The sequence below is a fragment of the Egretta garzetta genome, unplaced genomic scaffold (assembly GCF_000687185.1).
Source record: "Egretta garzetta isolate BGI_Z169 unplaced genomic scaffold, ASM68718v1 scaffold18, whole genome shotgun sequence".
In the NCBI taxonomy this organism is placed as follows: Eukaryota; Metazoa; Chordata; class Aves; order Pelecaniformes; family Ardeidae; genus Egretta; species Egretta garzetta.
The window spans coordinates 216,735-238,075 of NW_009260616.1; the positions used below are offsets into that span (position 1 = coordinate 216,735).

The 21,341-nt window shown below is 45.5% G+C and overlaps 1 protein-coding gene across 1 annotated transcript in view; it reads right to left on the minus strand.

The window, feature by feature from the left end:
• Positions 1–21,341, minus strand: part of TRAF3IP2 (TRAF3 interacting protein 2) — a 26,769-nt gene that overhangs the window by 800 nt on the left and 4,628 nt on the right. The window contains exons 2-9 of the mRNA XM_009645206.2: positions 18,451–18,537; positions 17,454–18,209; positions 14,134–14,323; positions 11,729–11,904; positions 9,914–10,002; positions 8,094–8,162; positions 5,607–5,723; positions 4,357–4,431 (exon numbers count right to left, since the gene is read on the minus strand). Of these exons, the coding sequence (XP_009643501.1) occupies positions 4,357–4,431; positions 5,607–5,723; positions 8,094–8,162; positions 9,914–10,002; positions 11,729–11,904; positions 14,134–14,323; positions 17,454–18,209; positions 18,451–18,466 (1,488 nt within the window). The 5' untranslated portion in view covers positions 18,467–18,537. The remainder of the gene's footprint in view (positions 1–4,356; positions 4,432–5,606; positions 5,724–8,093; positions 8,163–9,913; positions 10,003–11,728; positions 11,905–14,133; positions 14,324–17,453; positions 18,210–18,450; positions 18,538–21,341) is intronic.

Below are 21,341 nucleotides of genomic sequence, written 5' to 3' on the forward strand. Positions count from 1 at the left end.
AGGACCACAGGGGAGCATTTCTCATCCTGGTCACCTTCTCCTCGCCCCCACTTGCACCTTCCTTCACCACCTGTGGTGTCTCCTGGACACTTCCTAAGCAGAAGGCTGAGGCTGATGCTGAGCTCGAGAGAGGCTAATGCATCTCCAGAGTAGCAGGGTCAAACCTCCACCACTCCTCACAGTCCGGGAAAGATGCAGCCCTTCAGAGGGATTGGCTAATGCCCCTTAACATAAGGAAGATGGGACCACCATGCCCCTGGGCACTGACAGTGGTCTGATGGAGAGGAGCCTGCTCGGACCCCATGTTCCCATGTCTCCATAGCCTTGGGAGGTTTCCCTATGGACAGCCTGGATGCGTAGGGGTGAAGGGCTATATTCATACCACCGATTAAAAGAGGGTCAAAGACTGATCCTCAGCCAAAACCAGCTCATGTCCACTGTGAAGATGGAGATTTCATTTTGGAGAGGTGGTGGTGGAGACACCAGACCACAGCTAAAGTGAGACAGCAGGTAAGAAACGTGGGCAGTCAAGACATCCAGCATTTGCTCCCTAGAGCTCTTATTTAGCAGGGCAGTATTTTCCCAAGGTGGCCCCTGTTAGGAACAGCACAGTCCCTGTCAAGCCAGCGGAGCTGGCTCCAAGAGGACAGAGCAAAAAGCTGCTGGTGGGCACCATGCCTCTGGCGCCTCGCCAGGGGATGCCCTGGCATCAGCAGCACATGTCCTGCCTGCCAGAAAACAACCTAGCTGCAGTCCAGATCTTTCATTCCCAAGCCTCATGCTTCCCCAGTTGGCTGTCTTTTCCTGGGACTGTATGGCTGTAGGAACCAGGCATCATCGTTTCCACTGCTTTGGGAGCGATTTGTGTTGATTTGTGCGAACATTTTGTTAGATCTACAGGATTTACATAGAAGAAGAAGGTAAGTGACCCAGGCACCTACAGACCCATTAAGCTGACCTCACACGGGCTTCTGAACAAGCGGCTCGGTGAGTGGCAGAGGCAGCTATCAAGCCTGGCTTTCTGCTTTCTCCAGTGGCCAGGAAGGCACAGGCTTTGGTGAATGGCCTCCCCAAAGCGGAGGTTTTAAAATGTTGCTCTTCCAGGTGGACACCCCACCGCCCAAGGGTAAGCTCCCACAGCATTCACTTTGGTAGGAGCATGAATAAGGTTTCTTGCCTCCACCTGCAAATCTGTTTTTGCATAGGAATGGATTTTAATCTTTGTGAACTTTACTCCTTTCACAAAGCTGTTTGAGAGATTCAGATCTCTCAAAGGCCAAGAGATACAAATGTTACCAGGAGAAAGAAAGATAACTGTGTTTACAGGCACATGCACACCCTTATTACCTAAAATTTCTTTACTAACTCTTGTTAAGAGCCGTAGAAGGAAATGTGATAAAATACAGCATGAGTTTACCAAACAAGTCCTCTCTCTGTCTTTGATAAGAGACTACATTTTTTGGAGGAAGGAAATGCAGTAGACCTAGTGGGTCAGGACTTCAGCAAAGCATTGGATGTAAGTCCACAAGGGAAATCATTAGTTAAGCTTGAAAAGATGGAAATTAGTGTGAGAAATGTATAGCAGGTAAGAAACCAGCTAGCGGGGATATAATGAGAGGGGCACTATACATCCAGAGATGGGTTCTGCGCCTTTCTTGCAGAGCTGCTCCTGCGGCAAATTTCATTTAATATCCTCCATAATGAACTTGGTGCAAAAAGCACCTGCACGCTAATCAGCTCTGGCGATAATTTTAAGTTGACGGAGGTGTGTAGGGGCAAGGGGTAACTATAGCTGCTATTTTGATCCAGAAGGAGAGCAGAGAAAGTGAGAAGGGGGCTTTTCCTTGCCACGCAACACTGGCTGTCATTGCGGATGGGAGTAATGGGAAAATGGTTACCACCCTTTACATTTTTTTTATTTGGCTGCGTATCTGTAAGCCGAGAGGAAATTCTCTCTATGCCACAGAGAGAGTGCTTGATAACTTTGAGGATCAAACTGGTAGGAGGAGGGCAGAGCATACTAGTGTGGAGGGCAGGGCTGTGTGTCCAGAGCTGCGTTACCAGAGCACAGTTCGAGCTCTCCCGGCTGCCCTGGCACCAACCCTGCTCACCTCACCCTTCTGCCTGTCTCCGCTCGGCCAGAGGGAGCCTCCAGCTTGGGGCAGTCACAGCTTAAAGCTTCCATCATCGGGTGACCAGAGCAGGAGGACACATTCCTGTGGACTGGTTCAATGCAAGCTTTGAACCAGCAAGGCCCAGGTTTCCTTCAGCAGTGTATGGTGAGAAGCTGGAAATTCCAGTTCCACCTTAACTGCGTGTTGTGCTTTTCCCCTCATTATTTCATTTCCTAATCAACACTCTTTGGATCACATAGATCCCTCCCTGTTGGAGGTCGACTAACTTCCACATACCAGCAGTGCTTTATGGTGTGCTTCATATGAGATTAACTCATCTAATAGCCACGTCCCCAGATGAAAGCTTCCAAACCTTGCTCCCCTGCTCGTTTCCACTGCCAGCTACAGTGGTACTTGAACATGTAAAGGACAGTATAAAAAGGACAAAATTAAAAGTAATTTGCCCACTGACATCATCCAATTGTACATATATGCGGCATTTTTCAGGTACCTCACCTCCTCTCACTGCCCACAGACTTTATTACTGCAACTTGTTCAGGCTCTGGCACTCTCCTTCCACCCATGACGTCCTCGGTTATGTTATCATTAACTAGTTAGATGAAGGTAGATGATGTACCAAAGAAATGTGTGAAAAAAAGAGAGCAAAGCTTAAGGGCAGTAGAAAATGCTGATCTGCATAATTTAGATGAAAAAGGCACCTCTCGAAGAACTGGAGGGTGATGTGGACGACAGAGGATGGGCAGGAAGGCTGCCTGAAGCCTGATGCTTTGAGAAGAGCAGCTGAATAAACCAACCCTGGAAATTCCTTACAGATCACTGCCTGAGAGCACCACTGCTATATGCTAAATAGCCTTTTGATTCAGCCAAAATTAACCCAAGTTTATTGTTCTTGTGTCTGCCTCAAGGTCCAAAGGTGGCTTTTAGCGCCTGCTGGGCCACTTCTCTCTGCAACCCTTGAGGTGCCAAGTGGCTGCAGGCTGTGTGGTCTGGTGGCGTGGCAAGCACTCAAGGAGCCTCCAAAGTTAGGAGCAGTCCTGCCCTTTCCCTCCCAGGTCAAGCTGCAAAGACTGACTGAAAATCCTGACCAGTTCACTGCCTTTGGTCTGCCCAATTCCCATGAGTGCTCTCTCCCAGCTTTTCACACTTAAGGCAAGCTCCAGACTGAGATCATTCAGGAAGGGAGCTGAATGACATGAACTACCAGAGGTAGTGTTCATTCCAAAGGGCCTCACATATTTTACAAAGCCAGGGACATGTTTTCCAAATTCTGAGCTTATATTAAGTTAGTGTCTAAATAAAGAACTTGATCACACTCAAATCCACAAGTGTGGTGGGACTTCACGGCCCTACAATCATTGGTAACATTGCTTAAATCTCTATTTACGTTCAAAAATTGGGGCACCCAAATAATTACAAAGAATCTTTCCATACTTTTCCAAAATGCAGCTGTACCTAGGGGTAACATGACAGCTACCCAACAGCATTTAGTGACGAAAAGCAAACATGAATCCAATATATCCATTCTAAGTCTGGGGAATAATGCAATTTTTCAACTATAACTGAAGCCTGTTAACTTTTCTGGCCTTGTAAAAATCCAGGAGATTCTCTCAGAGTGAGGAAGAAGGGTACGGGAATCTGTTGCATTGCTTATATCTTGTTCTCAAATGAATCTTCAAAACCAATAAGGAGGGCAGATGAAATTGCAAGTCCTAAAACATCTTATAGTTTGCCTTTGATGGGCCCATCAAAGTTCAAGCAACAGCCTAGTACTTTAATATTTATTATCCCCTTTATTTTTATATTCTCAACCCACCCTCTTCCAGATCCTCACTTCACATCAGTCATAAATCTCTCCCATCTCACTCATAAGCATTACATCTGGATAAAATTACAAAAGGTTTAATATAAAAAGCATGCTTGCTAGATAGATTGTCTCTCTCCACTTAAATTCTTTCAATGCTCAAGACAATTTAAACTGTAGTTATACATTCCTCATCAGAAGTACATTTAGGCACTGATTTATATTGTGGATGAAATGGTTTTTATTTGTGTGTACATAAAGCTATAAACTTTTCATGTAAAGTGTAGCTTTGGAATATTACTAGTGGGATATTAACCAAGAAATTGAGGGTTTGGGGTTTAAGATTTCATCTGGTGCATTGTGACCAAAATAACACGTGCTTAATGATGCGACAAGTATATATGCATGTATGTATGTTACCTTTCTGGCATTTGGAAAAAGCACGGGGATGAATCTGAAGTTCATACTTCCTTGTTGTATAAACTCGATCTGCATCTAGAAGAGAACAAATTGCCAGATTTACTGTAATGATACGTTAGTTTTTCTTCACATGCATCCGAATCCTACGCATAAAAACATTTGTTGCTTACTTAAACTGCTCTTCTGTTAAGTGATTTGATCTATTACTGGTGGACTCAGTATCGTTTTTGTTTGGCCACTCAGTCTGATTCTTCATTACTACAGAAAGGATACAGGAAAGATCTGTCAACGTTGCCTGAGCATTTATTTCCGTGGTGTGAAATAACTGTGGGTTCAGCTGCAGTTGCAATCCCATGAAATCTATCTAGAACTGACAAAGCTTGACTTGACTAAGGCCCCTGTTCAGCCTCCAGTGGGGTGAAAGATTTCAGCTGGAAGCCAGCTCCCCGTCCAAGCAAGGACCCAGCCTGTTCCCCGTGTCCCAGCTCCGTGTCTGACCTGGGACCCAGCCTGTCCCCTGCACAGGCATCCCAGGGGTTGTAAGGACAGCAAAGTACTCCTGAGAGCTCATCTGGTGACGACAGCTTCTGAGAAGTTTGACTGCAGGATCAAACTGGGGTATCAGATGGGTTATAAGGTGAGAAAGACAGCAAACTGGGAACTGAGGGAGAAAGGATGAATTTCACGGCTCCGTGGGCTCTTCTGGGCTAAATGTCCCTCCTGTGACAGACTGCAGAGATGGGTGTCTGTGACACCCGCTGGTGCCCTGCCACCCTGCACCCCCAGGAGCCCCCCCTTTGCAGCTCTGGCCTCCACTCTGCAATTCCACCTTTCAGCCAGCTTTACTGCTGCCTGAAAAAAAGACCTCGGTTACGGGATGGCTGAAGCGATAGGGGCTGGCATACGGGGAGGAAGGTCAGGTAGTGTTAGACAGGATTGTGCTCAGGGCTGTACAACAGGCCAACAAGGGCTAGAGAAGGGGAGGGAGGAAAAAAAACCATAGAACAATAAAGAATATGGAGGAATTAGATGAGCATGTTTAATAGGATTTTTCTTCCTTGAACCTCTTAGCAGATGTTAATGAGCATACGGAGCTGATGAGAGGGAGATTTAATGAATTCCAAAGGGGGGTGTTTAACTATGGGGATTAGGGAAAACAAAGCAAAGAACCTGCCATTTGGAGACAGATTTGTCTTTTGAGAAGAAGAGACAGAGTCTTTGTAAAACAGCAAATGCATGTCCTTGCTTACCATCCTGTGGATGTATTTAGTATGTAAGCCGTGTTCATCCCTGTCCAGCTGGGATTCAGCTCCTTCCACATCCTGTTTGTATTTTGGACTGATTGCTATGATTATCATCACCGTCTTCTGTTAGGGAGAAAAGCACTTTTATGAAATTGGGAAACGCAGCGTGTTTGGTAGAGGCAGATCGGAAATCTGCCAGTTTGTGTTTTAAGTGATCTTTATGTTCTTGGCAAACATGAGAGGATCTCATTCATTCTGGCAGGAAATACGGGAGAACTCGTACACTCATTCTCCTCATTATTTCTCGAGATCTCATAATATAGAAAATCTAAATGTCAAGAGATATATTAGCAGCTACCAGTTTACAGTTGGAATCCCTGTAATAAAAAGCTACTTTTTACCAGTGTAGTGTGTCGATACATACACAGAAAAGTTTTATCTTCAAATTCAGACCTAAATATTTTCCAACAGCTTATGTAAAAGTGCATCTATTTAACCATCGATGGCTTTTTATACATAAAGCCACTAAAGGCAGTTGTCTGTGGAGGCTACATCTAGGGCTCTCGGCAACAGAAACAGCAACTGTTCTTGCTGATCTCCTCAGAGGCAAGGTGTGCAGAGAGGTGGCTGTGCAGAGAGGGGGGCTGTTGCAGGTGGCCTGGGCAGGTTTAGGGGTACCTAGCAGCTCTGTCCCACCCTGCTGCAGTGGGCTGAAGGCAATGCTCCTCGCTTTGTCCCAACAGCCTGCATCCTGTCCATGACCTGTTTAATCCCAGGCCCCCACTGAGCTCAGGTTTCCACAGAGGGGCCATCCTTCATCTCTGGCCCTAAGGGGCCATCCTTCATATCTGGGAAGCATCTCTCCTCCTTAATGGTGGGCCAGCGAAGAGGCTCAGCAGATGAAAGCCTCCTTACTTGTGTTTACCTAGGGCCTGCCTTTTATCCCCGCCACATCAGGCTGTGTAAGGCTTCCAAGTCTGTGGCTCATAGTCAGCCTGGCACCTAATTAACTCTTTCCTCCTGTGCAATATCAAGGGAATTTGCCCCACCACAGGGTCATATACGGTAAGGAGCCATTATCCCGTACACTGACTTAACATACTCCAGAATTACGTTTGCCTGTGCCTGACATGGATGTAAGGAGTTACAGATGTTGAGGGTTTGCAGAGACATGCCCGGCTGCACACATCCCCCTGCTTGTGTCCAGGCAGTCCCTTCTTCCTCACACGTCTAAAGGTTTTGAAGTTAGAAACTGCCTCTACAACCAATGGGGGAAAGCAGACATTTCTGGGGCAGGCAGTCAGAGAAGGATCCTCACGTGGAGAGGGGGGAATTGCTCTCTGCACATACTGGTCTCTCCTACTGACTGTGCAGGACTCCCAAGGGAGATCTGCCAGTTTGTATTTTAAGTGATAATGATATTCTCAGCAAAGGCAGATTCACCCTGCCTTCTAGATTCAGTACCTCCACTACACACAGTGAGCCCAACCTTAATTTGTCCTGATGAAAGCCCCAAAAGGCATGACTGCGTTGCCACAGCAGCAGCCCCAAGCTGGCTCTGCATGCAGTGGTACCACGTCTGTGTGGTACTGCACTTGAGCCAAGTTGTCCTGCTGGCCACCTTTAGGAAACCTGTGTAGTGCTGTCTCAGACGGTTGAGCTTCCTTGCTCAGGCTGGGGAGAGCCCACCACTTCATTATCCTGTTCCTGAGCCACGGAGATCTGCCCAGAGTGAGTCAGAGTCCCAGTGGCTACCCAGCAAGGCACAAGTCAAAGGAATCCACCCTGTGATGGCATGTGTTGAGTGACAGAATTGCCAGTTTGTGGCCAGCTGTGCTGGTATAAAGAGACCACTTGGCTTGATCCTAAAGGAGATGTGCACTCACTGCTCAGCTGAACTTCAGAGGAAATTATTGCAGTGGGGGACTGCACTGGCAGCAATATGAATCTCTATTTTACTATTTAGATATATATGAAGTGATGAGAGCAAATCTATCATTCGACTAACAGAATACCAATTTCCAGTTTACGTATAGGACAGTTTATGCAGAAGAATCCTTCAGTGTTTTAGGTAGTAACATAAAAGCTACAGGTGAGAATCAGGATGAACACTTGCCACTAGTATGCAGCCTCGGGTGAAATTCAGCTATCATTTTAACCAAGCATAGCTAAACCCCACTATTTAAAAATGAGATGGAGGAACAACTGGTCCAATGGCAGCTTCAGGCTGAATGTAACAGCCACATTGGAATTTGGCAGGGATGCCAGGATTAGCACTTCATTTCCTAAAGAAAGAGCTTTGGGACCATGAGATGTAGAAGTGAGTGGGATTTGCCTGTGCTCTCACTGCAAGGCCTCTGCCATTTCTGTAGGGGCAGGGGAGACGATAGTAGGGTCTTGCATTTTGATTCTGCTCCTGCTGCTATTAAAATAATTCAGCCATTTTCCTCAGGTCACCTTTGCTGTGAACAAGGTTAAATTGCCTTTACATACATCACCTAGGTAGCGCTCCATCCACTTAATGATGTCAATACCTCGTACTGTGTCCTCAAATATGTCAATCTGCAAGAGAATGAAAGTCTGTGTGAGCATCCTTTCGCCTGTCCTCCCCATTTGCTGGCACTGAAAAGGTGCCTGCTCTTTTCCACAGTTTCTAACATGCCCGCTTAATTCCCTTCAGAAAGAAACCACACCCACGCGTGTGCACCCTTTCCCTGCAGTCCAGAGTCGAGCTGGATGGGCACCCCAGGCAGGTGGAGAGGGGCTGGTGCAGGCACACCACTGGGCTCCCGCTCAGCCAGCCATTCGACCAGCCACCCTGCCCTGCCAGCTCCCAACTCCCAAGCATTTTTGCTCATTGGAACAAGAAACAACCACTGATGGTGAATGTTAGATATTCAGTGTTTGCAGACTGGCTTTTTTGCCTCTAAACACCTCGAGAAGGTGGATGGCTGCCCACCTTCTCTATCTGTACAGCTGCAAACGTCCACTATTTTCTCGCTGCAAGGGTATTTACTGAGGGTCAAGTTTTAGCTTCATATTGAGCTAAAATTTCAGTGTGTGTGGTGGGAAGTCAGCCAGGTCATTGATACTGGATGCAGTAACCCAGTGGAGGACTTCACAGGACTGAATAGGACCAACACTGCTCTCTTCCCTGCATGCTCAGTAAGCCCAGAAACTGGCATTCAGTGACCATGACCAATGGAGTAAGTATTAATATCTCCAAGTTTTTGACAGAACAGTTATGTTCTGCTCTCAAGTCTTTCTTTTTCCCTTTTTGAAAGTAGAAAACATATTTGTTTCCCTGCTTTGGGGCCATTTTGCTATATATATATTATTCTGCAGCATGCTCCAAGAATTGCCTGTCCAGCAAAGGTGCTATTAATGAGCCTTCTACTCCGCACCTCTATGGTGCCCAAAGCTTTCTTATGAATTGGGCATAGTACAGAACTGCTGGAGAGAAGTACACTTGCAGTGTCTGGAAAAAAGTCTTTGATTCGTGAAAATAAATAAGCATGTGCAAAGCTCCCCACTGAGTTTCATTCAGTTTAATGATAGCCACTTGCTTAAATGCTTTCCTGAATTGAAGCCAGAGTGAAGGTTGAGGGGTCAGATAGCATACGCACTTGAAATAAGAAAATATGAAACAAGGTTTTGCTGAATGCCGAATCCTAGAGCCTCTGTGGATGGTCCCCTTAGAGAGGGCAGTTATGATGAAGCAAACTCAGGAGAATTTAGGTGAAAATCTGGATGGCTTATAGGATTAGACAGTAGGACACAGATTTTTTTCAGGCCAGTGATTTTAGAATCTCTTTCAAAAGTATAACAAAGCAAATGAAACCATGAGATGGGCTGTTTCATTAAGCTGTGTGAAATACACTGATTTTAGATCATTTTTAGCAGAAAGGTATTCACATCTGAAGAATGAAAAATGTAATAGCATTGCGGAAAAAAAGCTGGGCTGGGATGAACATGAAAATTGACTTTTTTTCATATTGATATTACAGATCAAATATGAGACAATGTTAATGGAATAGCTCACAAAACCTCATACTATTGCCCATCTGGTATCTGGTGTTACTAAATGGAATTTTCCAGGGCGATTACTAAAACACATTTTGAAGTATAAAATTCAGTTAAAAATATGAGCAAACAAAAAGACAAATCATTTAAGTCACAACTTTTAAAGCCAAGGCTAGTTCATTCTATAAACAGAAAAACATTTAAATGGACTGTGTATCGCCTGTACTTTTTTAAAAAATGTCGCTTTTCTCCCCTGGTTGAAAGTAATTTTCTCCGGAAGGAATACTTACAGCAGTTTGAAATCCATTTACAAGCAGGAAGTTCACGAATTTCATAACCTCCACTGCTGTGTCCACCGAATAGGTTATAAAGACCTTGCCTAGGAGAGAATCACAGAATCATAGAGTCATAGAATGTTTTGGGTTGGAAGGGACCCCTAGAGGTCATCTAGTCCAACCCCCCTGCAGGAGCAGGGACACCGCTAACTCAATCAGGTTGCTCAGAGCCCCATCCAACCTGGCCTTGAATGTTTCCAGGGATGGGGCCTCCACTACCTCTCTGGGCAACCTGTTCCAGTGTTTTACCACCCTCATTGTAAAGAACTTCTTTCTTATATCTAGTCTAAACCTACCCTGGTTTAGTTTAAAACCATTACCCCTTGGAGTTTAAAACCATTACCCCTTGAGAGAGATTCCATATGAATACGCGATGCATTAAAACACACCATTTGGGGAGTGAGACTTTCACAGCCCTCCTGTTCCACCATGCTGAAGGTTCTGCCCACCAAGGCCTCTTTGGATTATTTACAAAATGGATGTGGGATAGTGCAGTGGCTTGGTTTTGAACTCAACCCCCCCACTCAGAAACCTGGGTCTGAATTTGAGCCCCTACTGCCTTGTCGCTGGCAAGCACCCCTGTGGAAGCTGGAGAGGACATCACTCTGCTGCTCACCCTGCCCTGTTGCCAGGGCTGCTTTGTCCCCAGCCCTTTGGCATAGGTGAGGTTGGGCCCCCACCCAGAGCTCATGCCAGCAGCGCCGGCTGCAACCAGCACAGCTTTCCACCAGACCTCATTGATCTGACTGAGAGCTGGAGGAGCCCTTATGCATGCTGTACTGCCTCACCTTACAGCAGCATTAACCCCCTGTAAGGGCAGGATGGATGACTGATGACAGCAGTGTCTTCAGCTGCCCTTGCCATCATGGAAGGAGTTTTCTTAATAATTAAAGAATCATGGATTTGCAGGTCGGCATAAACCAGCTGGCTAATCTAACCCAGCTGTGCGTGTATCACAAATGACACAACTTTATCCAGAAATTCCGGTATCTAGGACACACTAACTGATAACACAGGGTTTATCCAAGAGTAGTGTCTGGTGTCATAACTCACACCTACAGGCCAGAGAGATGCAACTCTTTGGATTTGAAAGGTGATGCACAAAATGAAGAATAAAGGAAAAATCAAAACTTCAGGAGAGATGTGGAGGGTTCTTAGCAATGATGTATCTCACCTGCTAGCCAGCACGGCCTTAAGAAGGAAGCCAGTTTTCTGAAACGTGACTTTCCCGTAAGAGTTGAAGGGTGAAAGCATTTCAGGGGCTGGCAGCAGGGGAAGCACCTCAGCCCACACCTCTGCCACCCTCAGCCCTCACCGTGGCCTCCTGGCCCAAAGTCCTCCCCACTCACCAGGTCAGGGAGAAACTGAGGTTGAGACTCAACATTTTTGTCTGGTTTGGGACAGGCAGAAACACTTTATCCCTAGGGCTTTGTTTGTTATTAGCCTTTTACTGTAAGCTTCAGTGCCTCCTGCCTCAGAGGGACATCCTGTTTAGCAAGAAGTCATGAAAACAGTCTAAACGGTTTTTTGTAAACAAAATAACAAGCAATTAATGACAATTATGTTTTCAGGATTTGAGGGGATGATTCCATCCCACCAAACACGAATGCTCACACCCTACAGATGTGATGACACTCAGTATTTTCTTTTCTTGTTGTCTTTGTGTCTTAATGTCTTTCCCTCTGCCTTCTCTCCCCTGGAGCTTTCCCACCTAAAGCTGTCAGGCTGCGCTGTAAAATCTTGCACAGAACAAATTTGCTAACCACTTACGCAACTCCTCCGGCAAATTGCTGGTTCTCAGCGTTCCCTTGGCTGCAGGGTTACTGAGAGGTCTTGGGACAGCAGCTGGAGATGGAAAATTATCAGAAGGACAACAGCATGCTTCATCTGGGCCACACGCCTTGGGGGGAAGCTGACCATTAGGTAGCTGGTTGTATAGCTGGTTTCTACAAAGAAAAGCAAGTGAGGCTTTAAAAAATATTTATTTTCAGGTAAAATTCAGATTTTTTTTTCTTTTAATAACACGCTAAGAACTTTATCTGCATATTAGCTAGGAAAAGTTCTCGTAGAAATGCTTAGCTTGGCAGTTCTACTTACTTATTACAGCATTTTTTGAACGGATACCTTGGTGACAGTCTACCACAAGATGCAGTTTATTGCAGAAGCAGCATTAGCCACAGGAAGTAAATGCACCTCATTGCTGAAAGCTCTTCAGCTTGCAATTAGCAGAAACAAAGGCCATTTTGGAGCAAGAAATAATATCGTGCGGTGGATGTTGTTGTGCACATATGGGAGCAGGGTGGCACCTCAGCAACCTTTTCCCATTATCTAAAGGGTGCTTCATGGCACCTCAGGTGCTCTCAGGATGTCCCGTCCAGCACAGGAAGAACAGCGCAAGGTGGGGATTGGGAAAAATGGGGGTACAGGGCACTCCATCGCCAGCTCTGGCACAGCTTAGAGGATCTCCAGTTTTGGACAAGACTCAAAGTTTTGCTGAAGGGAACGAACTTAATTTCTTGACCAGCAACAGCAGGCCAATGAGGATTTCTCCTGCTAGGTATCTGTGCTCCAGACCTGCAATAACCTTGCCCAACATCTTCTCCATTGTAACAAACAGAGAAAAAGGAACAATTTTAGGAAGCTTAGCAGTTCTTGTCCTACTACACTTTGGGTTTAGGGTTTAAGGCAACAGGAAGGGGAACCTATGCAGATTTTTACAGAAGGTGTGCTTTGAATCTGCTGGGCTGAATCTGTTAGGCAAGTGTTTGGTTTCTCTGAGAGCTTTTCCCCACAGAGCAGTGATGTTTAGTCAATCAAGCCCACTCTCTTTTTTTTCTTTGCCTTCCTTAAATGAATGATGACAGGCTGGTCACAGCATGTTTTCTGTTGTCACATTAAGATTTGGTTTATTCATTTCAGTACAGATGTTTTCTGTTACAAAATACTCTATAGGCAAATATTACCAACATATAACTGCCGTTCCTGGAATCAGTATGCAAACACCAGCCACAGGACAGACCCTGCATAGTTTTGATTTCTTTTAGCAAGAGAAAATATCAAGAAAAGCAACACGTCCCTCATCAACAGCCACAAAAAGCTCCTCCATGGCTAACCTACAGATCTTCCCAAAACTTCACCTTATCTAACAAATGCGCCAAAAATTAGGAGTCCGTTTATAAATTTTGCTACTGCAAAGGATACTGTTCCTCAGTATTTTTACATTTTCAGCCATTATCTCTGCTGCAGGTACTGCCTTATCTTGCTGTCGCTTTTCTATCACAGCCTTTAACTTTTCACAGGCCAGAACAGTGTGGTATTTCAGTCGCCCACCCTCTTTTGGCCCGCCTGTTCTCCCAGTTTTCTGCCAAGACCATGTCACATAAGTGGACATTTTCAAACACAGATGCCTGTAAGTTTAGCACCTCTGAAAGTATTGTGGCACTGAAATAAAAACTGTCTGATTTCAGATGTCCTCAATACCTGAAGCTTCAATTTGTCTTCAGGTAGCTGAGTCTGGAGAAAACCCTGTACGGATAGTATTTCCCATCTGTTAATGACATACTTATAAGGAGGGAGATATAAGGCCTGGTAAATTAATATTTGAAAACCAGTCAAAAGGACCTGTATGAAAAGTGCTAGACAGGTGGTGGTTTACTACTACATGAAAAATCACAGAAAAGGCTGCAACGTAGAGATAGATCAGTGATGGATGAGATTTTCTCCCTTTTTCTCTGCACTACAGAAGAGATAAGAAAGAAATCACTGGAAGCCAATGATTGAGCCGTCCCAGGCTGGTACAGGGTAAAGCTGAAGACTGCAGTGAGCTGCCGAATTGACCTTTGCTCTCAAGCAGGAGAGCTCTAAGGTTTCAACTGAGATATTTTTCAACCCCTCATCCCTTTAACCTTCAAGTGTTTTATCTTCCTTAATGCGTGCATTTCAGGGTGTGCTGTAACAACATATCAGGTATCCGGCTTTGAAGTTCTCTAGGGTAAGGTCAGGGCCCTGCTGGGTGTAAAATAGCAAATAAAGAAAACTACCCAGCATCTCACATGTACCCCTGCAGCCTGGGCACGCTAAAATCACAAGGCTTTGGAATTATTGCTTGAAAGCCCACAAAATCAGATCAGAGGAGCTTCCAGTGCATGCAACCCACCCCACCGAGGCGTACTTACGGGAATCGAGGAGGACCAGGGGAGGAGCATGTCCTCTGGGGTGGTCGGTCTCCCGTGCCCTTGGGAGCCCAAAGGTTTGAATAATTTGGGATGACTTGCTGGGCCGGGTGAATAACTCTCATGCAAGGTCCAGGAACAGGAGGAAGCGGTTGCGATGTATGTGCAAAATGTTGGTAAGGAGCTCTGCCATCTGGGAGGGTGAGAAAACAAAGGCAGCAACTATCGTTTCAGCCAATACACTTTTGCCTCGGTTTATGTTTATTCATTTCCAGGCACATCCTCCTTCATGTCTAGGGAAACTGAGCCGTTTGGAGGCATTTGCAGGTATCTCAGGCTGAAAGAAGCCAGATTAAGGAACGTTTCACAGTCAGAAGTTTCCTTTTCCCCATTCACATTTGACACGGTTCAGATCCCCGCCCTGGGTTGGGCTGTTGGGACAACTGACAGTTAAACATTCAGGGCTGCTTTGTCCCTCAGTGTTTTTTGTTGGGTTTGTTTTGTTTGTTTTTTGGTTTTGGTTTTTTTTTTTTCCAATTTCTTTTTGGCAATAACTTGCGAAAATGAATCATCCCAACGTTCTCATGAAAGCAGATGCAAAATCCTGGAACAAATCAGTTTGCAACACTAAAGCTAAACAGACTGTGATTATTGTAAATGAAAAGAGAAAAAAATAATCTCTCGGTTTGTTACTTCACCCTGTATGAATTTTCTGCCTAAGTGACCTTTTAAGGCCTCACTGCTGCTCCTGTTGCCATCCAGGAGGCTGCAGGGAAAGCTCAAAGTGACGATTTTGCCCATGTAATTTTGAAAAATCTTTGTGCTGTTGGGAACACACACATAATGCTGTTTAATAACTAACATACAGCGGAACTGTTGGCATAAACTGAAAGAGAAAGCAGTGTAAGCTGTTTGTTTCCCAAACGGGGAAAACTATTTTTTTTTTTTTCCAGTCTTTCTGCTTGCAGTTTTCATTAGGCAGCAGCTCTGCGCACTTTCAAGCTGCTGTGCGCAGATCAAAGTCCAGCCTGGCAGGGCTTATTAGCGCCGCATGATTATGGTGTTATGAGCTGGCTCTGAAAGCTGCAGCACTCAAACACTCTTTTTTTTTTCCTCCCTAGATTATATTTTTTAAATCCTTTCAGCTATTTTGGGGTCATGCTTTCCTCCTTCTAGCAGCCATGAGGGCTAAAGTTTTTTTAAGAGGGGGAGGATAGAAAAAGAAAGAAAACAAAGCTTTGATGAAATAGTCCAATTCCAGGAGCCAGTGCTTTAAAAAACAAACAAACCAAGCCACAACTGCAGAGAGATTCCCGATGAAATTGTGAGTCGGCAACATCGTATTTGTTGAGGTTCTTGTAGGAGATTTTCCCGCTCCCCTGCTTAACTATTTGCCACAGGACAGGGTGAAAGAGACCGGGAGAACAAAATTGAAAGTAAATATGGTCTTCTCATGGGTTCTGCATGACCAGCTCTAGGGAAGGTGGCAGAGCCCTGGGAGATTCAGTTTGGTTCACAGGTTTTTAGGCCAATGTTTCACCAGCCTCCTTCAGATCTGTCTGATGCTACAGTATTTTAATGGATGCAACCACTGCCATTCCGAAGCACAGCATGGCCAAGCGTGCGTGCCCGCACATACCAAGAGCTCTCATATATAAATATCTGAAATAATGGATCCTGGACACATAGCATTGCTGTGAGGATTTCTTTGACTTCAGAAGCAGTTTTGCTGCTGTATCTCAAATAGCAGGTGTCCGGAGCCAGCTTAGAGCCTCCGGGCACAATCCAGGCCATTGCTATTCCCCGGGAGAGGCGTGTTGCAACACACAAACTGCAGAGCTTTGTTGTGGGTTGCCACTGCCCAACAATTATCTGAAATGCAAGGAGCTGTCAGGAGGTGATTTACGCTGTACCAGGCATGTGAGAAACAGAAGTACAGTTGCCAGCTTCTTAGTCCTGACCAAATCTGCTCCAGCCATCTGAGTTTATTTTATTCTTTTTGCCCTCTGGATATGGTTGAAACGGTAGTGATTTCTCTAAAGAAAGCCTTTCAGAGTTCCTGCTTTAAAACAAAATGGCCTCATTCAGTAAATGTCCTACTTCTCACGATGCCCGTGTGTGGAGGAGGTAAATGGAGGTAAATAGTGAGGGGTGTTGTGCAACCAGCTCTTTGTCTGCTTAAAGCTGAACTGAAAGGAGAAGGTACGAAAAGAAAACCAGAGGACATTTTGCAAATGTTCAGCTGTAGACACTGATGAAAGTCCATCTGTAGCCCCTTCCCTTTTACAAAGTCCCAAGATCAGGGGTGGAAACCGAGGCTCTGGTACCCTCTCTCTTTCATATACCTACTTATAGCACATTGCTGGAATGACAGAACTCCTTAAACAGACGTAATATAAATGCTGTGGAGTCAACAGAAGGTTAAAAAACCCCCCAGGTTATCAGAACAGGTCTACAGCTTTTTATTACAAAGCCAGCCCAAAATGGGTTGGGGTCTCATGAGTCTAATGTAATATAAATTATATTAAAACAATGATATTGCTGTTGAATGTTCAAAGCTTACTTCATAACAGATAAAAATCTCAGAGACTGAAAAGGAATACTAATTAATAGCAGGCTGTAAACTGCGCCGTAGTCTCCAAGAGCCAAAACACCCATATTGACGGAGTCACATCAGCGTTCAGTGATACAATCACCAGCAGCTGAGAGGACTCCATTTTAAGTAATGAGCTTTCATTTCAGCTGACAACAGAAAAAAAATGAGGATGATGGATGTCACGCTCTTTTCACATAGAAATAAAACACATGGGTGAGTTTGGTCATAATGCTGGGAGGTACTATTTACAGAGATCAAGGGTAACCTCCCGTTCCTGATTCTGGCAGGAAATTCTCAACTTTGGGGATCCAAGTGGGAGCAAGGAAATCTACGAAAACAACAGGAATTAAGTCAGTAAAGGAGGCTGCTGAATGACTGATGCAAGGAGGAAGGAAATGATTAGAATATGAAATAACAGCAGGGAGAACGCTGTGTATGCTCAGTGTGACCGACAAAGGCTAGTTTCTAGGCAAAATCATTAGCCTTCGTTTGATGAGTAGCTGTGAGCTCTTTAACTTTTTATCTGGCTCAGAGGTTCTGCATCAGAGAGTCCAGCTGCATAACCCAAAAATCTGGAAATATAAAATGGACTGCAAATAGATGTTTTAAAAGGTTAGTAATTGCATGCCATGCATTGCCATTAAGTACCGTAGGAAAACACCAGCTTGGTGAATGATGGCTGTGATTCACCCAAAAAACCTCCTGTGGGGTGAACGGTGCTACTCACATGGGCCCTCAGGGTGCTGCTCTGCTGGGCAGCGGTGCCGAAAGCAGCCGTGGGCTTGCAAGGAGGCGTTGGCATGGGGCAAGTGCTGGCACATAGGGCACTGCTGATGCTCGGGTCCAAAAAACTCTCTGGAGATCAGTGGTCCTGGGAGGTCCTGGGGATTCAGCACGGACACCAGCGGTAAGGGGGGCTCCAGGTGCCTGATGCCCATGATGTCTCGTGACTGGGAGTTGTACCCCGTGTCCACAGTCCCCAGCTCTGCTGGGGGTCTGTTTCCTGAGGGTTGCCGTGACTGTGAACACCCTTGCCTGCTCTCCTCCAGCGAGTCCTTGGGAGCGTCAGACAAGCTCTGCTCTGATTTACTGGAGTTGTGCCCGGTGTCAGCTGAAAGCTGTGATCTTTCCTGCATGTCTGGTTTGTCCACAGCTACAAGATGCATCTTGGAGGGAACTACTCCAGCTATTGATTCACCAGGGGAACAGTAGCGTCCATCTCCATGAGGATTGGTATATTTTGACCACAAGCTGCTGTCTGGCTCCATGGATGGTGCTGACTGATGACGTGCTGGTGCTCTGCAGAGGCATGATGGATCAGCCACAGGCTGAGGCATTCGAGTGACACATGGTCTCTGGGACTCCCGATCCTTCATATCCTCTCCAGAAGGCTGCAAAGCCCTTTCCAAGACATGTTCGGGAAATGGGGACCATGGCATGGATTCATCCACTTCGACTGGTATGCTTCGACCCACAGAAGTGCCTGAAAAAGTGGGAGAAGAAACACTGTAGATGGGCAGCCATACAGACAAATGCCTGTCATCAGTCATCACTCCATGGCCATGAGCTGGAGTACTGAAGAGGAATATGTATTCTTTATATTTTTATGTTTTTTAAAAAGACAGGCAGAAAACGGCAAGAAAGGTCTGCCTGAATTCTGGCAAAGCAAGAAAGTAGAGGGTTAGCTGGAGTGCAGCTAGCACAGAGTTATAATTTGGACTAACCTGACACAGAGGCCATTTCCAAGTTTTGTAGTCGCACCAGAAACGAGAGTCAGCTGCCTTACTGCAAGGCCAGGATTTTCCAGCAAACTGGAAAACAAGAGAAAGGACTCTTGTGAACACAGTACAGTTTCACACAGGCAATAATCCTAAAATAACTCTATCTCGGAGACTGGAAAAGAAATACTGGTTAGAGTTCTGGAAATCGCATTGCGCAAAACAGACACTTTTATGTGTTTTCTGGAACTTACTGTTCCTGCTGGGATGAGACTGGAGGAGGGAAAAGCACATGAACTGTCTCTCAGAGGTAGCTTCTGCACTTGATGGAAGAGCAGGCTGCTTAGGTCTAGAGGTTTGGCTCAGGCATATTCCAGGGAATAAAACCACTTGCCATTATTTTACTTCGGACCTTCTCACACTGATGCCTTGGATCTAAACTTCACCACACACCTAGCTGAGTAATTTCAACTCCAAAGCTCGTTTCCAAGTGTGGCTGCTTATTTTATCAAACCACTTCATCCAGCCTACTATCGCATGGCTGTTGTTATTTCAAATTACTGAAAATTAAAAGACAATTTAGAGACGTTAGTTACTGTTTGGATGGCTTTTTCCTTCCTTTGGAATTGGCTTGGGCCCAAACATCAAAATTATCACTTCCTTTTGGGGGTGCTGCCAGTGAATTTGGTGCAGCTAAGCGATCCCTGATGATGGACGCCTCTGCTCCACCTTCACTCAGAATGACAGCAGCAAGCATGGGTGAATGCTGAGTGGGCTTCAGGAAGTGCAGCCATCTTTATCCTTTTACACAGGGGTGCGTATGAGCTTACTCCCACCAAATTTTATCTGTTACCATGGAGTACAGATGAACAAGCCCGGTGCTCAGCATTTCCTCAGCCATTTTCCTTCTATCACATTGGAGAAGCTAAAACCCCAAGTAGGAGAGCTATCAGAGAAGAATGGACTAAGCACTCAAGCAACAGGAATGACAACGTTTGGCAGCAGAATCCGTCTTGAAAGCCTGGTAAAGAAAGTGAAAATCACAACACGTTTGAGGAGCTTTTAGCAATCCGAGGATCTCTCCCAACTTCAGTCGCAGTAGCTTGAACAGAAAGGTCAAACGAAGAACATACTCAAATGACCACAGTATTCAAAACAGTTGAACAGGATCACAGAGAGGTATAAGGCAGCGTCCCAACCTTTACTCTGGCTCCCAGAGCGATTCTGTAAAAGCAAATGATGTGCCCTGTGCTATAGGGCAAGAGTGAGGCTTTACATTCATGCTGATCAGATCAAATGACATGTATTTCCCCCTGAAAATACCTCTGGCATAGAAAATTCTGGGTGTAACATTTGCTGGGAAGTAGGATAAAAAACCTGTGCTTTGCTGCTGGGCTGCAATGTAAATATTCCTCCTCTGTGTAACTTAAAACCCATCTATGCAGAAGATTTACCATATATTCATACATAACCTATGTTGTAATAAGCACATCCACAGGGAGAGTTATCCTGGGATAATTACAGTGGGATAATTACGCTGGTAAATTTTCCCATGTAGGCAAGTCCTCAGAGCAGCTATTAGTTGCACCGACGCAGTGAACACGCTGCCGCTCTGACAGCTGCAGCCCCCTGCGTGAGAGCGCTGGGTCTGGCGCCAAACCAGCTCCTTCCCATACGAGCACCCGGGCTTGAAATCCTGACGGTCAGCTCACCACCATCACACAGCTCTCGCTGCGGTTCGCATCCCTTCTCCTCTGCGCCACGTCGCTAACGCCGGCTCTGCTCACCCAGCCACGGCTCTCTGACAGTCCTGGCCAATGTGATGGGAAAATCCCCGAGCTCTCCTCATCAGCACAGGACCGTGACAGGGAGTTGCTCCGCGCTGTCCTAAGTGGCGGTGGCAAAGCGTCCTTTACCTGGGACCTTTGGTCAGATGGCAGTTTAAATGATGTGGTGGTGACTCATCAGGACAGTACAGTGCAAAGTCACGTTTACACCAATCAGGGTGTAAAGCTGCCGAGTGGTCCCCTGCCGGACTTAGAGAAGCGCCTGTGAAGGTTAGGAGTCAAACTCCCTGCAAGCCATCTGCCTTTTGCTCATCTCAGCAGCTCTGGAAGCCTGACCCTTGGATCATCTGGCCCTGAAGTGCCTGCTCAGACATTCTTCACAAAGTGGGTGTCGCTGTCTGTTTCCTCGCATGCTGAATAACTTGAGCAGCACGAATCATATTGCAATCTCTTATTCCCCCCACTAAGCATCTCCTCTGAACTTGTTCCTTGTGCAAAATTCACCCCAGTGTTCACGAAGCACAAGCTCAGCTGTGGGGGTACCGGGGTACAGCTCCACCTCTTCAGCCTCACACGTTGTCTGAACATCCCTCCTATTAGATATAATCCTTAGTGAACACCCAAACACGGCTTTTCAGGAACAGATTTGCAATGCCTCATACACTAAGATGCTTTTTTGATGGTCTCTGAAGTAGCCGTATCAAAATCCTAGAAAACACTTTGAATTTAGATCCTCTGTATTCAACAGCCTTTAGTTTAGCACTGTGACAAGAATAACAGATTTCTGCGGAGAAACAGAGAACTCAGTTCAGAGCTCAGTGAAGTAAATGGGAATCTCTCTATTGACTTCAGTAAGTTCTGGATCGGGTGTCAGACGAGATTTAAAAGTTACTAAATTCCTTTGGAGGCTACAACCTCCAAGTTTTTGGTCTTTTTTTTTTTTTTTAGTTCCATGGCTAACATCTGAAACGGATCATGCCCAGACTGGGTGAACCTAATGAAAGGCACAACATGGACAGAAAAAAATTCAGGCTTGTTTTCTTAGAGTTTGTTATTTAGTGTATTTACTCTGCCTTTTGGAGGAGGGATATCAAGGCTTTATTAACCCGT